Genomic DNA, 17974 nt, shown 5'->3' with positions numbered 1-17974 from the left:
CAGTAATTCTCATGTGCCTAATACAGATGCTAGGGCTGTAGAAGAAACTAGAAAAGGGAAACGTTGGGCGCCATAGTCATGGAACTGTAGCTTAGTCTACACCCAAGTGCCATTGATGTCACTGTGCAAAAAGAGCAGCTGATGCACGAAATGCTGCAACCCTTGCCGCCACTTGCTTTGATCTTACTGTTGGAGTATAAACCCTGCCCCTGTGGCAGGCTCAGCCAAGGCAGCTTCCTGTAGGCAGAGATAAACTCAGGTAGGGATCAGGGAAGGGTTTGCCCGAGGGAAGCTTAAAGGATGAGGGAGGAACCCATCCCAGTAAGAGGGAAAGTGCTTCTCTCTCTGGAAGAAGTGGCAGCCATGACAAATGAGACTAGAGAGGGCCATATCCACCCTCAGCCATTAGCTAGGATGAAGAATTAGGAAGGACCCTGATGCAGCAGGAGACGTCTGCTGATTAGAAGGGCAGAGGCGATGGGGTAGGGTATGTCCATTACAAAGGGTGCAATACAGGCAGACTAGAGGGTTCTGCTGGCAAATGAGTTAGGAAGCTGTAGCACAGGTTAATAACAGCACCATTTGCCTCCCTGAAAAGCAGGCCAGATGTCTACGAGTGCAGTCAACGGGCAGGCTAACCTCAGAGCAGAACAGAGTAAGCTTCCTGCTTGTCATTGAACCTTGACCTTGGCTGGTCAAAGGTCATAGCTGCACAGTCACAGGCCCTCAGTAATCAGTGAGAAGAATTGTTCTTTCTGGCTCTTTTCCTCTCTTTGACTTGGGAGGCATAAATTCACAGCCCTCTCTAAGAAAATCACACTGGAGTTGCTCTATCCAACGTGAACTCGGTCCACAGGGACTGTGGCCGTAAGAGAAGCCATTTATAAAAATTCCTTGTGGAGAGTTGAGGACAGGCAGCAGCTCAGGCCTCTTAAGCACCATTTTGGTTGCAGTTTGGAGAAAAAGCTCATCAAAGGGAAGGCTGGGGACATCAGCCCCCTTGCAGGAGCCATTTTGACAGCCTCTGAGCGTCCTTAAAGAATGGACACGTGCCCTCTGGTGCGAGTGACTTTGGTTTGCATTTTCATCAGCGATGCAGTGACAGCCGGATCTGCAGCATATGTACTTAAGCGAGCTACAAAGTAATTCAGCACATGCATGCTAGGGAAATGCATTTCTGGCAGATGCCACCATGAACAATTTATGAGTGCCAGCTGTCCAGGTCTCGTCTAGTTGTCCTTTGCAGACAAATTGATTTACGCAACAAAGCTGTGTTGAAGAACCCACGCGGTGGTTCACGGCAGGGTTCACAAGGAGTTCGGGACAGGACGGGGCGAACTCTGCAGGGGAAATTGCAGCAGCACATCAATCCTCAGACTCTGCGAACTCAGAGGAAAGCAGAATGCTTTGAGGCAGCAATGTCCTAGACAGTGAGGATTCCAATGCAAAGCACACAGCCTCCTCAGAAGCCAGTGGTGAAGAGGCAGTCTTGCTAGCACCTGCCTGCTGGAAAGAAGCTCAGGGAGAGAAAGCAAGCACCCTCCTGTAGCCCAGGGAAGCCTTCTGTGGAATGTTTACACAGAGACCAAATATGTGGGGGCTCTTCAGATATAAATATGAGCTCAAGATATAGGGTTTAGCCAGCTTAGTAAAGTGTATTTATAGGAAAGACATAGTGGATTATTTATTATTTGTTTATTATTTTAATGCAAAAATTTGTTCTCTGCTTTATATATTATTCTGGTATTCTAAATGCAAATGTTCCAAGGTCATGTCCCCTCCTAGGACTGCTATCGTCCCTTTAAATTTTTCTACTCTCAATAAATCTAGAATGTGAATGATTTTGTTACTCAGCCCCTCGGGAAGGGAAGAGGAGACCTTCCAATCACACCCTAAATCTCTCTCTAGTGAGACTTGGCTTGGTCAGAAGAGTCCTCAGCTCTAAGTCAATCTTAAAATGAAGCTGAAAAGAAAAATTCTAAAATGTACTATAAATAGAGTTGGAAATATCTGGCTCAGGCTCATCTTCAGCAGACAATGCAAGGATAACCTCCAACAAGAGAGCCGTGTGTCTTGGCCAAGATTGCATATGACCTCACACTGGTTCAACGCAGAGATCAGAAACTGTTTCCTCAAGGCCTGTGTGTCGAAGGCTTGGTTTCCAGCTGATAGAATTTGTTTAAAATGTGTGTGTATGTGTGTGTGTAATATATGTGTACTTGCAGATGTGTTCACATGTATGTGCCTGCGTGTGCACATGTGTATATGTGTGTTGCATATGGAGGCCCGATGCCAGGCATCTTTCTCATTCCCTCTGCATTTTATGTATTGAGGCAGGGGTCTCTTGCTGACTCTAGAGCCTGATAATTTGATTAATCTATCTAGTAAGCTGGTCCCTTTCACTAGAGTCTGTGCACTGGTGTCTTATGTGGGTTTGGGGGCAGTCTAAATTCAGAATTGGAAAGTCTTTTACCTATCACCTCAGCCCCACTACTGGGCTTTGAGGAGGTGAATGGAGCTTGCCAGTTCTAAATTCATCTGTGAGTTAGTCCACTCATGAACACATAGTTGGAGAGTTTGTAGAGTGGCTCTGATGGATCAAAAAGCATACCTTGAAGAGATTGTTCATTAACTCTTTTCTATGTCTCTCTGCTCCCTGGCTGCCGGGAGGTGAGCAACTGCTCCATCACTGTCTCTCACCATGGTGTCTGCTGTACCTCAGGCAGTGAGGATCAGTTACAGTGGGTCAAAGCCTTTGAAACCGTGAACCAAACCAAACCTTTCAGTTTCAGCTTAGTTTACTCAGGTATTTTATACCTGAGTGGGGTATAAAAGGGTGGGATGGGGGAAATAACAAAAAGTAAGAGATCTCCATCACAATAGCAGTTACCTTTCTTTACATATCAGCCAGAATCTCAGTGATATGTGCTTCCTGAGAATTCTCAGTTAATCCTATTTCCTCATAGAGTGGTCAGTGTGATCCTGGGAAGACAGATGGTGTCTCAGACATAGTTTGCAACGGGCTTGCAGCAGGTGCCAAGCCTCATAGTCAGGTGTAGACAGTAGGCTTGGGTCATAGCCAGGAGTCTATCAACGCGTGTGCCTCTACTGCTGATGGGCAGGAAACCAAACATGGAGGAGTGTCACAAGTTAGAGAAGAATAAATTCTCCCTTGGGCTCAAGGGGCAAGCTGTTCTTCCTCTCCGTAGTTTCCGTGGAAGCGAAAGTAAAACAAAGGAATGTAAAGAGTCAGCAGGTACTAGCTTTTGAGGCATCTTTTCATTTATTAAAAATCAGGGATCCCTGAATTCAACAGACATTCCTCTCCCCAACACACACAGACACGCATACACCCACTCTCTAACTCACACACTAGTGTGGCGCTTCTTCTGTTTATCCTGGGAGACTGACAGAATCATTAGATGGTCTTTCCCACCACTTGGTGGAATAATTAGCATGATAAACGAATGTAGTGATCATTTAGGGCTATATAGTGATGTTTATACAGAGTTGGCCTCAGTACTCTGCCCCCCTCCCAACTTCTAGCTCATCTTTTTCTCATGCAGATTTTTGGGTCCAATTATCGTCATTAGCATCTTGAACCAAAATGCTGAGTTGGGCTAACAAGTGGAATCCAATGTGAATTTTACTGCCAAATAAGCTCATTAAATCCCAGCTACCCTGAGACAATCCCTTTGAACAAAACTAGAGAGACAAGGCGCAGAGTTGTGATGTCCTGAGATGACTCCATGTGAACATTGGGAAGTCAATGAGCGTTGGCATGCCAGTCAGGAAGTCTGACATCAAGTTAAATAGGGAGTGATAGATGTCATGGCCCTCCCACGGGTAAGCAAAAGGGAAGGGCGTCAAAACAACACGTGAGACTATACTGATTATACTCATTTTAAATTTTTCATTAGCTGCTCAAAAAATATGAAATAGAAATATATCAAAAAGGACATATTGTCTAGAATAGGCTCCCAAGGTGACCATCAGCATTTCAAGTCAGTGTGTTGATAGCCATTGTGGCAGAAGCAGCTGCCTGGTTTGTCATATTTATTCCGATAAGAAACAGAGAATGGAACCTAGAGGACCCAGGGAAATGGCTGGGACATTTCCATGAGTGATGTTCCATGCTAGGCAGGATGAGTGAGACAGCAGGCATGCCCTCCACCAGCAAGGGCGGGCACGGCAGCTGCACAGAGCAGCGTCTGGGTACTAGAGTTGATGGTGTCAGCTGTGGTGGGGTTGGGAGCCTGACGATTCCCTTATCTCAGCTCCATTCAGATAACGCCTGAAATGGACATTTAAGCAAAGAAATGAACTTGGGAAGAGCACTTGTGAGTGTAGAGGTGGAGTTGATAAGGGATTTATCACAGATCTTAAGCTCTGGGATTAGTAGAGAGGCACACAGGAAGAAAGGGAGACCCAAAAGCTTAGGTATGGGCTTCTCAAAAGACAGTCACAGCTCACTATCTTTTTTATCATCATAAATATGATTTGAGTGTTTTTGAAGTTATTATGGTTGAAAGATTGCTAAGGGATTTAGACAAGATCACAAGGTGGCTCCTGAGGTTTATCAGACAAGACTACAGTTAATTAGATAAAGGCATAGATGCCAAGGATGCAGGAAGTTGGGGTCGCCTCGCTCACCACAAACAAAGTCAGTATACTTGTTTGTGAGACTCTCAGCAAATATCCCGAAGAGAGGGGGGGCCCTCTAGAGGACGTAGACATTCAAGACTTAAGCTGAGTTTATTATTTTAATATTCCTAATAGAAACATTTTCTCTCCGACGGCAGTCTTTACAGTCAATGTTACTTGTACTAGAATTCTTGATTTTTACCTGGCAAAAGGCCTTTACCAGACTCTGGGATGAGAGGCTCCTTTTTCTTCAAAGATCCGTATAATTCTCCTGTCTTTCTATATTGCCTCACTGGGAACTGAGTGGGGTCTGGCAAAATGCCTGGAATTAGGCAGGGGGCCATAGGGGAGGGGGTGAGGGTTCATAATGAAGAGTGGGAGAGCCAAGGCATGGAAATGAAGACATGTACAGTGCACCCACAGATCGAAGGAAGGATGGACAAAACGTCCATGACCAGTTTGACACAGTGACCCTATAAAGGAATCAGCTTTCTTTAAAAACTGATGAACCCGAGACGTGAGAATGTCTGTTGACAGGTTCGCAGCTGCAGAACTCATAAATGGCTGAACCAAGATTCCTATTTGGCTGTCTTACTGAAAGCAGTTGTCAGCCACAGTACCTTGCTACCTCTGGGCAGCTATAAGATGAGCTTGGAAGCCACCCAATCCAACCGTCCGACCCTGCAGATATCCGGTCTGCTTCATCCCTGACGTGAAAATTCAGCTAAAGTTTAAGCACCAGCCCAGGGTCTCTCCAGACGATTGTATACCGCTCCACCAAAATCTGTCTTCTTGCCTCACACAGATTCAGCCTTGACAAACACACAAAACCTTGCCTGTTCATCTTTGCTCTGCAACCTGCCTTGGATAGCCAACGGGAATGGTTATGAGTCTGTGGGTCCTCTTTTCTCTACCAAACACTAGTGTTCTTTTACTCCTTGATATAAACAATAGCATGCTACCAAGAGTAAGAAGGGGGAAAATCGGGGTACAAAGGAGATAAAAAGGAGGGAAGTGCCAGTTTTAATTGGAGGAGTCTGAGAAGGATATTGGAAGCTGGGGTTTTTAATGATGGGATCTGGCCAATCAGGAATGCATGTTGAGCTAAGGAGACAGTAAAGAAAATAGTCCAAGCTAGTGAAATGGTTGGCCCAGTCCTATCCCCATGAAGTCTAATGCAGAATCATGATGTCAAGAAGGTAGCAGAGCTGGGCTGGGCTGGATAGGAAGGAGTAAGAACAGCCCTTGGAACAGATACCATGGGACAGGGAAGGGGAGCTTAGTTAAATCAAATGAGGGATTCTGAGGCAGCATAACACTTGAAACTTGGTTCTGAGCTTTTGCAAAGTAAAAACAAATTCTGAATTGGTTCGTTCTCAGGCTAGAGTTTGTTGGTGCTAATTGTCTGAGGATATCCCATCCACACAAGATGGCTCCAGGATGTCTTGAATAAAACCAAGCTTGGCCATTAGTGAAATAATAATAATAGTAATAACAATAATAATAATAATAATAATAAAAGATGGCTGAGCCAAGCATACTGTATAACCTGGCCATGTCTCTGCTTCATGGAAAGTTACACAGACTGCTTCAAATCTGGATTCTCAGGAGAGTAGGTCCTATATCTTCTTGCAGGCCATGAATCAATAAGGCATCTCACTGACTTACACAGCATTTACCAAGACACAGCCTCTCAGCAAAGCATGTGGGTTTGGGGTCGGGATTTAGCATTAGTTATTGGATTCTTCAGCATAATGAAGCAATGACATAAATCAAGACATGGACTCGGCTCCAAGTGGCAGCTTAATAGTTACAGCTAGAAGCTGATGGATTAGCCATTGGATCAGACATAATCCCAAGGGCTCTGTGAATACTGTGGCAATGAGGAGAATCGTAAATACGGAAGCAAAAGCTTCCAAAAGTCTCCAGGGAACCACCCTTTGAACTGCGCAGACACATGAAGCTCAGGTGGCTTTTCTGTTGTCAGTGTTGTAGAAAGAGACCAAAAGTTCTGAGAAGAACTTCAGAAAGCAGAAAAGTTGCAGAGAACAGACAGAGCCCACATGCATTCCCCTGGGGTGTGAAGAACAGCCACAGTTGAGGTAGGGAAGATAGCCACTGGAGCCAAGGGAGAAGGAGCAGGAGGAGGGACACAGATGTGCCTGGGGTGGAAGAGCTTGAGGGACTGCGAATGATGAAGAGATGGTAAGGCGTGCTTGAAGTGACCCTGGTGAGGACGGTGTTTGATATGGAGACTGTGAGGAGCTGTATCTGAAGTGGACCTGGTGAGGGTGGTGTTTGATATGGAGACTGTGAGGAGCTGTATCTGAAGTGGACCTGGTGAGGGTGGTGTTTGATATGAGACTGTGAGGAGCTGTATCTGAAGTGGACCTGGTGAGGGTGGTCTTTGGTATGGAGACTGTGAGGAGCTGTATCTGAGGTGGACCTGGAGAGGGGTTGTACCTGAGGTGGAGAAGGCCAGAAGTCATACCCGAGACCCAGAAAGAGAGGAGTTGTGCCTGAGGTGGAGGTGAGGGGTTGTGCCTGAGATGGAGAAGGTCAGGAGGACTCTACCTAAGGTGGAAAACCAATGGCTTTTGAGCAGAGGTGGAGGTAAGGGGCTGTACACGGGTGAAGACAAGAGCTATCCCCGGATTAGAGAAAGCAGGAGGCTTTACCTGGGATCGGGTTGGGAGCATAGACACATAGCTACACGGGCCTTGTGAGCATGAAGAATAAAAGGCTCCAGGCCTGATTTTATACCTCCAATACATGTGGTGTTCCATATCATCGCTCACTTTACAAATCTTGACCCAAATCCAGCACCAGGTGAGAGGATGGGGTCTCTGTGGTTTGTGTGAGCATCACCAGCTTTGCAGTCTCTTTCAAAGGTTTCCATGCAACTATTTTCTCAGGCCCTGGCCCTCTCCACAGCACTACGAAAAACCTTTGTCCTGACTTTCTGAAAGGCAATCACAATCCAGGAAAGCCAAGCAACATGTTCAAGACCACAGAGTAAATAAATGAAATAACTGGCCAGGTCCTCAGCTTGTCAATAAGATCAGGACCCTTTCCCCTCACACGTCACCCTTTCCCCGGGGGAGCTCATTCTTCCTGCTCGGTGTTGTGACGGAGGCTCCCACCGCCCACCCTATAGTGGCCTAGGACAAATAGAGTCATTTGACTTGATGGAGTGGGAGCCTTCTCCCTTCATGCTTGCTCCACATTGACGGATGCCAGGAGATGCAGAATGTGCAGATCTGTGGTTCCTGCTCCCTGAGCTGTCACAGAGCACGGGCACAAGTTCATTAAACCTGGGTTATTTAATGATAGTTAATAAGATAAACTTCCTCCCAGAAGCCAACAGGAGTTGACACTCACTGTCATCTCTTAACTGGTACTTGGGAGCTGATGAGCCACTTTCTGCCACCAGATAGAGGGTCTGTAAAGCTCTCAACAGTAATGGGTGTGCACAGTTGCCCGAGAAGGAATGACATAAACATGGGACTCCTAAAATCGGGTTAACCCCTGCGGGCCCACACAGGCAGGCTGCATTCTATGTACCTAGAAAACTTTAGACTTCAACTGAAAAGAGCATGAATCCCCAAAGTGTTCCCAGAACCCCCCCTAAGTCCATCAGAGGCCAGCAGACAATATATGCTTCAAAAAGGACCTGCTTCCTATGCCACTCGACAGAGAGCAGAGAATTGCTGTTTGATGTAGAGACTTTTCTGCTCAGAGGAAGCTTGTTTTCAGTAGTTTTATGCATTTATTTGGAATAAACTTGTTGACCCAACTGCATTTTGCCAAAGAGGCATACTGAATGCAGACTGGCCTGCAGACTCTTGTTTGATGTTAGAGTTCCTTAAGCCACCAGAGTGTGGGCCTGTGAACCAAGCTCTCTGAAAGGCAGCTGGATTGACTATTTATGGCTAAGCAGATCCCAGGTTGGCATGAAGGCCAAGGGCCCCTGCAGGTACCTAAAGCTACCAGAGTAACATTCCTTACCCCAAAAAAATGTCCCCTTCCCACTATAGGGCTTATTAAAAGCAAAATGAAGGAAGACATGATCTAAGTCACAATCAGATAGAATGAAAACACATGCACATAATCATGCATGGAATATTGTTATTCACTTTATAATTCACTTGCTATATTTGTATCACTATTTTTCATACACACTCATGCTGTTTTTCCCTGGTGGGGACTGGATCTAAAACATTCATTAATTGGTGGCTGTGGTTTAATTATATGAATTTCTGTGTATTATGACACAAAGCCTTGAGAAGAAAAAGAGCTGTGAGCTTGAAATCCAATTGCCGGTAAGTGAATTTGGGCATTATCTCAAAGTCAGAGAATCGGCAGATCAAGTGAACAGTCCTGTGTGTTAATTGCCACAATGAGAGCGACAGGGACAGGCCACAGGCGAATGAAATGTAGAAACACCTCGGTTCTGAATGTCCTCTGAAACATGATCATTACCTTTCATTAGATACACTCACAAATGGTAGTTTAATTTAAAAAATATTATCGCAACATCTACAGGAATAAATGTTATTGCTGTCACGTGTCTAAACTTACTTAACCATCTTTTCTTCTTTGAAATGGTGGCTTTTAAATCAGAGTTTTGAGAATCGAAGATTTCTTAGAAGTGTAGAGTCACATGAAACCATAACAGATAATGAATGCAATATCTACAGCGGTATGTCAAAAATGTAGAGTTATCTGGAGGCGGCATCCCTGGGTATCCTGAAACAGCAAGGTGTAGGAATGTAACAGACCGAGAACAACAGATTTTTGTACATAAACTACTGCATGTGGGGCCTCTTGGAAGTTACTGCTAGCTGGAGGGTCTACCCAGATAACCCGGATAAACCTCCTCCTTAAAAAGAGGTCTGATGCTCTCCCAGGAAATACCATCCGTTTTCTGGGACATCCCTTGATCTCACACACCTGTCAAACAGTGATCTGATATGTAATGTATGTGTGCGTTTCAGGTCTGTGGATATGGTTCCTGCCATCTTTGTAGGCCCTGGCTTCTTAGCTCATTGCTCTCACTTGCTTTATTGAATTAATATTTTTAGTTTTCTTATTGAATTAATTCAACAAGTTATTATTGGTAGAACAAATACGCCTAAAGTTATTTTAAAACTGGTCATCAGAGCTCCTTGAAGTGGCTTATGAGACGGTCAAACATCAGTTGATATCTCACCAATACTGATAAGTATATGAAATCATAAAGACTTGGGGTGAAATCAATCTCAAGGTTGATTTTTATTCTAAATATTGAGTTTAAAATTCCTCCATCTTCTAAGACCGAGAGCTACAGCAATGCCAAGAGTGAGCTTTGCAACTGGGCTCCAGCTAGAGGCAGATGGGATTGGTGACTCCTGACTTTGCTAGTACTGGATGCTTCTCTTGAGGACTAGAGTTCCAAAAATGTTTGTAGGCAGTTAGCTCCACATTCCCGCTTTCTCCTGGACAAAGAGCTGTCTATCATGGGACAGCCTTAATGACCAGGGAAGGCGCCATGGAGAGGAGCATGTTCAAGGACCAGCTCCTACCAGTGAAGGCGGCACCTGAAGTCTGGTGTGTTCCTCCTTCAGTGGAAGAAGCACCCCAGCAAGAGCACTAAGCTACTGAGGATATTACTGTCATTGCTTTTGAGGGTTAATTTCAGTTGATTCACTTTTTCAAAAGTCCTTTGACCCTTAAACTCTTTCAGGCTGAAAAAGTCCTAAATACATTTAAAATAGTCTGGGGCCTGTGAAAAACCTGCTTCTTTCGATAGGCCGTGTTAGGAATATTCCTAACACGAGCTCTCTGTCGACGAAAAATCCCAATCAAGCCAAATCACAGCAAGCCAAATTAAAGAATATCCAGGTTTAATGGGATTCCTGAGCTCTAGGGTAGCCCCCCCCGTGGGGGGGGGCTGGGAAGCTGCAAATGTGACCACGGGGGTAGGGAGGACACAGAAGGGACTTTCAGGGGAGCAGTTTAAATAGACTGGGGAAGTGGTCAAGGTTTTGGCAGGCACAGGGATGGAACCTCCTAAGATGGAGGCCAGAGACTGGGACTTACAGGCGGTACCTGCTTTCACCCTAGTTCTGACCTAATTCACCTGGGCCCTAGTTCGTTTTAATCTTCCTCCAGGGGTTTTCCTTCTAAGGGATTAAACTTTCATCTGACGGAACATGAATGGAGCGGCGGAGTGGAAGCCAAGGATAATTCTGCTTTTTTTTTTTTTAATCGCTGTCAGGGTCTCTTTATAGATAATCAATAAAATACCATGTGACAGAAAGGATTAGGAAATTGAATAAGCTGTGCTTTCACAATTTACAGTTAGACTTTTATTTAGGAATATGTACTCCTTAAACATCACACACACACACACATACACACACACACGCCTTCTCTCCCTGAAATCAACAGCTAACATCTCTTACAATCTGCCCTCAAGTCAGAGTGGTATTGGGCTGCAGAAGAGAGATAAGCTCACGGTGCTTGCAAATGACGCAAGGATCTTGGAAACCTTTGGTACCTCCTAGCAGAGTCGATGTGGTGATCTTCCTTTAGCTGAAATTGGCTCAAATAAAACTTTAGCATGTTTGTCCTAATAAGATGAGCTCTGGATTTTCTTTGCCCTCATCCTGCTTCCGCCTGCCCCTAAAATGCTGGCAGACACAGAGATCCGTGATGGACAGCAATACCCCATGTTGACCATCTTAGTGAACATTTCTGGATGGTGCCTTTGTAGCTCGCTTGAGATCACATAAAGCCCAGGCCTTAACAATTTCTTATGATCCACAAAGTTGGTGCTGAATCTTTTAGTGTCCTGATCATGCTTCTTCTGCCTTTGCCACAGGAGGAGTGTGTCCGGGGTCTAACGATCCTTGCGTGGAGAAGCCGTGTCCAGAGGACATGCAATGTGTGGGCTACGAGGCCAGCAGGAGACCATTCCTCTGCCAGTGTCCACCAGGGAAGCTCGGAGAGTGCTCAGGTACAGAGTGCCACGGACAGCTCAGGGTTGGATCTCCACTCCGGAACCATTCTCTTTGTGTGAATGTCTCTGCCCAGGCCCTCCAAAAGACGCATGGAGGTGCATCCGACACTTACCTTCAGAATGGAGCATGGCCTATGCTCACCCTCATGTTTAGCTGGAACGTGTCTCAGCTGGTCTATGCTAACAAGAGGTAAAGTGGAGGTCCTTGTGTAAAGCCAAGGCCGTATCCTGGGTGCACAGTCGTGTTTCGTGGCTGATGAGAGTGTGCAGCCATGGAAGACAGAGAGCTGCTATATGGACAGAGGAGACAGAGCCTCTGGTATTCAGAAGGCTGCACCAAGCTGTCGTTAAAAACTCCAGGCCAGCAGGAGGTAGATGTGAGCCAGGCTCATCAGCTTCCCATAGAATAAACCCAGCCCTGAACACCAAGTAAGACAGCTCTTCCCGGTGGAACTCTAGCTGAGTCCATGTTGCGGAAAACTGAGATGTTCACCTTTGCATCTTAAAGAAGAAAATCAGTGTTTATATCATTTCATCCAAATAATTTCTTACTTCGGATCTTCATTCACTTTGACATTTTTCTCTATTCCTTTCACTTTGATTTCACTTGTTTTTTCTCAAAGCCTCTTCATTTGCTACCGTGGTAGTGAGGTATGTTTAACACCCAGGCACACTGATGCCAATCTTGGAACCAAAGAGAGCTACTATCTCTCGTAATGGGCACCCAACAGCATGGCTGTGGGCAATGATGAGCAGCGTAAGGGATGATAATCACACTGGTGATCGTGGGAATAGGAGCTATCATGCCAATGTATAAGGCTCTCGGCTGAACAGAGCCTTGGGAAGCTCTCTGCAAAGGGAAGTCCTATTATAAAAATGGGAACCAACCATCATGGTTGGTGTTCCGTCCAGAACTGCCCATGAAAGGAAGGGAAAACCAGGAAGCTTGAGCAAGTCACAAAGGAGTCCCTACCCCAGCACACATCTCAAGCACACAGCATCCCTCCCTGCCAACTTCTAAACGGACAGCTATGGTTTGCTCATGACCATCGTCCATTTGCTTTATTTCCGTTCTCCCTGCATTTCACTCTACATGGCTATCCGTCTGTTTGCAGCAGCATTGTGTTGGAGAAAGGGTTAAGGAATTAAAAAGAGGGTTTATTCAGAACGAGGTGAGTAAGTGAGTTGGGCTACACAGGCTAGGACGGGGTGATTCTGCTCCGAGAAGCCCACAGCCGTGCTGCTGCTCTGCCTGACTTTCCTCTGAAAACCTCTTTTCTCCTGACCCTCAATCTTAAGCCTATATTTTTCTAAGAGAGAAGGAGAGAGAGATGAGATGAAAGACAGAGACACACACAGAGATAGAGAGAGAGACAGAGACACAGAGAGACATAGACAAGGACAGAGACAGAGACAGAGAGAGCCTGAGAAGGGAAGCCTTGTGGTGAATGATTAGCAAACGGACCTGTGACTGCAGAGGGCTTCCTCTCTTCAACCCCTGGCATCAGTTGGCTGTCTGGCATTGAGATCCTGCGGATTATAAGTATTCCACAAGAGTAGCATCACTGCCTTGTCCTTGTTTCATAAAACTGAAAATTCTTTTTATTTCATTTTATTTTTCACTATGAAGGATTGAATTAGGACCGCATATATGCAAGGCAACTTCTCTATCATCGAACTACAGCTTTCGTTTGCTTTTTCATTTGAGAATAAGTCATTCAGGGTGACAATGAACTCACTCTATAATCTAGGCTTGAGAGCCTCCTGCAGCAACCTCTTCTACTGCTGGGATTTCTGACATGCACTACCTGACCCAGCCACATTCTTACATGTCTAAGGGAAGGCAATGGTGGGGGAGGAAGCAAATGATATCTTTTAATAATACGAAGTTTGGAAAGAGGGAGTTAAGAATCTAATGGTACTAAGAAAATCCACATTATGGAATTTACCAAGTTGCTCTGAACATGAAATAAGTAGGATGAATTTGGTTAATAATTTGATGACGTAGAATTGTGTGAACCGGCTTTAGTTGAGATCCCTGGGCTCCACCCTTACCTGCTGTGGCCTGTAATCAGCTTTTCCACTGTGTGTGTGGTGGGGTCCTTGATCTTTTCTGGATTTTAAATGAATGCCTTTGCCATTAATGGTCTTTTTCAGGGCACACTTCTCTCAGCTTTGCTGGAAACAGCTACATCAAGTACCGGCTTTCTGAAAACAGCAAGGAAGAGGACTTCAAGCTAGCCCTGCGCCTGAGAACGCTGCAAAGCAATGGGATTATAATGTACACCCGGGCCAACCCCTGCATGATTCTGAAGGTTTGTAAAACAGTTGCATGCTTCTGCAGCTCTGTCTTGTAGTTGTCTGCTATTGTTGTGAAGACAACTTCAAACTTATAACATTCCTCCCGCCTCAACCTCTCCGTGCTGTGGTTATGAGCATGAGCTGCCATGCCCACAACAATCGTTTCTTATATGGCTACACTGACTACTAGATTGGAGGGTACTTAAATTATTGTCTTGTGAGTTTGGAAGACCAGAACGGACTTCAGGACAAAGAGGAAACAGGATTGGAAAGTGCGCTAACATCCTTCTATTTAGGTATATCTTAAAGCTGGCTGGAGGAGAATAGGTATCTCTCTATAGGAAGAGCTTGAATATGTATTTATATTCCAGCCATCCTAAAGCTCATTGGGACAGACCTCTCTATGAATCCCACGACAAGGCCAGTCCTTTAGCGGGTTGACTGTCCATGTCCATCACATGTCTCTTTATACTCTGGCTAGCCACACTGTCACTGAGGAGGAAGTAGGAGATCTTGGGCACAGATATTCTATATATCCTATCATGACCCAAGTCACCCAACTTTTTAATGTTTTTATTTTTTAAAAAAAAAACAATCTTTTCTCATTTTACATACCAGTACCAGTTCCTACTCCCACCTCTCCTCCCTTCTCCCTCCTCCCTCCTCCCCTACCTTCCCTCCCACTTTACCCCCATCCACTCCTCAGAGAGGGTAAGGCTTCCCATAGGGAGTCAACAAAGTCTAACACATCATTTTTAGATAGGACCAAGATGCACCCCACTATATATAAGCTGAGCAAGGAATCCCTCCAAAGAGAATGGGCTCCAAAAAGTCAGTTCAAGCAGTAGGGATAAATCCTGGTCCCACTGCCAGTGGCCCCACAGTCTGCCCCAGCCATACAACTGTCACCCACATTCAGAGGGTCTAGTTTGGTCCTACACTGGTTCCCTCGCTGTCATTCCGCACTCAGTGAGTTCCCATTAGCTCAGGTGAACTGTTTCTGTGGGTATCCCCATCATGGTCTTGACCCCTTTGTTCATATTATCACTCCTCCCTCTCTTCGACTGGGAAGTTATCCAATTTTTAAGTCATTTCCTGACCTCAGAAGTTCGCCTAAAGTAGTTATATTTCCTTTAAAATAAACCTGGCATTTGTATGCAATAATCTAGAGCATTTACAATTATATCAAGAATACTAACAGTTGTATGTGCATCGTTCTAACTTAAAATTTAATATTAATCTTCTATGGGCACATTATCCCCACTTACCTGATCAAGAAGAACAATCCAGAGAGTTTTGCATATCCATTCGAGGTTGCTCAGTTACTAAGAGCCGAGGCCTGAGCCCACAGGGCAGCATATCCCATCCCATGCTCTTTGCCTCCAACCTCCCCTCCACTCACCATCCTGACGTTCTAGCTCAGCTGACCACAAATTACATCCTGCTCATCTCTAGACAAGATGTATCCTTGGGGTCTAGGGGATAGAGAAGACCAGATCCAGGGTCTGGACATGGGAGTGTGGGAGAAATAGCCTTCCCTGATCTGTCCTGTTCTATATCTCGGTTTTTATTTCAGCCTCTTATTCGCTGTGCTTTTGCTCAGGCTCTTTAGGAGTCTGCAGTGCTTACCCAGTGAAAACAGAGCATCCAAGAGGAGCAGCTAGAAATGTAACTGGAGGGAGCCTCACCAGAGCCACCAGGGCCTGGTACCTCTGGCCCTCCCTCTCCTCTTTCAAGCTCTAACAGGTTACAGTGATGTCAATATTTGCTGTTAGATAATCCCTGCATAGCACTAAGATTGAGAGGGAGCAGAATATCCAACAAGGATGAGTCGATCCTGCATTGACTCTTGTCCTGGCAAGTGTGTTGCCAATGTACCTCTTTGGGGAGAGAAAAGAAGAAGCCCCTGAAGGAGCACTCGCCACACAGGTGTGTGGTTCTGCATGAAACAAATGTGTTTCTGAAAGCGGACGATCGAATTCCTAAGTATGAATTCCAATAATCTAAGGCTCATTGCTATTTGAAGAGACCCTCTGTGAATGTCTTGGGTTGTGGGCCATCACTGCCCTCTCTCTGTTCTTCTGCATATGCTGGGTCTGCTGAGAGCAGGGGGCAGCTGTACTGAACTGGGGCAGATCTTCACCTATGTTGCTGGTAGTATCTTCATAGGGGGCTTGCTGACACAGGGCCTCATGGAAGATTTGATCTCATTGGCTTTAGGTACAGTGTACACCTTGGGCTTTGCTTTGGCCACTAATACGAAATCCGGGCCTAAACTGCACCTCTTCGTTGCCTGCATTTTTCCAAGCAGAGTGTGTTTTGTAAAAATGTATTTAAGACAATCAGGGTGCAGAGGGCATCCCCTGACAACTGAAGAGTTGCATGGTGATCAGGATAAAGACCTTCATGGACAGAAGTATCATTGTATCCTAGCTGCAATAAAAAGCACTTGTCTTTCCATCTCCCATTACAACCCTGACTTCTAAAAGAGATTTGAGACTTACCATAAACACAAAAATGCAATAAAAATCTAATCACCATTGACATGAAAATAAAAGGTTACAATGCAATCAATGAAGTTTAAAAAAAGAAAAGAAAAATATCATGATTGAAAAAGCAGCATAGAAAATACATTAGTCGAGCACAAACCCACTTCTGAGCTTCCTGGCAACCAAGGCAATGGAGTATGACAGGGCCCAGTCCCCTTCACGCCTGTTAAGAGCAAAGTGGCGGATTTCCAGAGCTGACATGAGGACAAGTCAAAGCTCAGAGCGTTGGCGTCAGACCGCTTGGCAACAAGTGGCGAGCAGACGGAAACCTCGGTTGCTAATGTAGAAATGTTCTTAAATATAAAAACATATTTAAGAATGTGATATGTCAATAAGTCGTTTAACCAGATTATTCTCCGATTTGGCTTCATACCCCAGAACCGAAGGAAAGACAGGGTACGTTTGTAGGTGGTGTGGGCGGGTCTTTCCATCACGGACCACAGAGGCTGTAGAGTACTTTCTCATGTATCTTTCTCTGACTCCCACCCCCTCCCAAAGGCAGTGCCCATGTCTGCCTGTGAGAAGACTAGGGCTTGGAGGAATTCACAGACGTCTTTGACCAGCAGCAACTACTCCACAGTTAGCGTGACACAAGAGCAGGTTAGAGGCACTCCAGGAGTCAAGAAGAGGCACAGCTGCCCATTTATTTATTTCCTATTTCCTCATCCAGTTATAATTTTTCTTAAGGTACCCCACATGTCCAGTACCCACTAAGTGGCCTTGAAAAGACATGACTGAAGGTATCCTTTCCAGAGACTACTTAATGACCCTTGTGATGATTGGTCTTAATTGAGAGCTTAATTAGAATTAGATGTACTTAGGGGATACATGAGGCACACATCTAGCTATGGCTGGGAGAGGCTTTCAGAGATAATCAATGGAGAAAAAAGACCCACCTCAAATGTGGGAGATTCCTTTCCGAGTCTACTTTTCTTCTGCTTCCTGGCCACCATGATGGGAGCTGTCCTGCTCCCCATCACACCCTCCTGGGTGGGATTCACCGAGCCCCTTGAAAGTGCAAGCTGAAGAGAAAGCCTCCTCTATGCTGGTTCTGCAAAACACTTTGGTTACAGCAATGATAAAGCTAGCTAACACAGCCCTCTAGCAAGACTATGCTAAACTGAACCTACAGAGACACACTAAGGCTCCAAAGCAATGAGACCCATAATTTAATAATTTCTACTCAAAGTCCTTTTCTTTAAAAATGACTTTTATGGGTCTGATTTCTCGTCTTTTAATTCCCTAGCCAGTACAAATTGGTCAAAGCACACCACTGACTTCACACGACTCTAAAGGTGTAGATGTTTTATAACATAAGGGCATCTATCTTTGAATTTTGCGTATCTTGAAAAACAATTGCCCACCTGCCCAACCGATAAGCCATCTCAATAGCGTGACTCCAGGCCTTTCACAGCTCAGACACACTTCAGTCTCCACTGCTGTGTCTCACTGGTGCTCTGATTTGAGGAAGTTCATC

At 45.2% G+C, this 17974-nt stretch overlaps 1 protein-coding gene across 5 annotated transcripts in view; it reads left to right on the top strand.

Annotated features, from left to right (window-relative positions):
* Fat3 (FAT atypical cadherin 3) overlaps positions 1-17974 on the top strand; it is a 596674-nt gene that overhangs the window by 551096 nt on the left and 27604 nt on the right. For all 5 annotated transcript variants that reach the window (XM_057767110.1, XM_057767108.1, XM_057767109.1 and 2 more), the window contains 2 exons: positions 11510-11644; positions 13805-13962. In XM_057767110.1, the coding sequence (XP_057623093.1) occupies positions 11510-11644; positions 13805-13962 (293 nt within the window). The remainder of the gene's footprint in view (positions 1-11509; positions 11645-13804; positions 13963-17974) is intronic.

The sequence above is a fragment of the Chionomys nivalis genome, chromosome 4, assembly GCF_950005125.1.
Source record: "Chionomys nivalis chromosome 4, mChiNiv1.1, whole genome shotgun sequence".
NCBI lineage: Eukaryota > Metazoa > Chordata > Mammalia > Rodentia > Cricetidae > Chionomys > Chionomys nivalis.
This window is presented reverse-complemented; position numbering and strand designations above follow the sequence as displayed.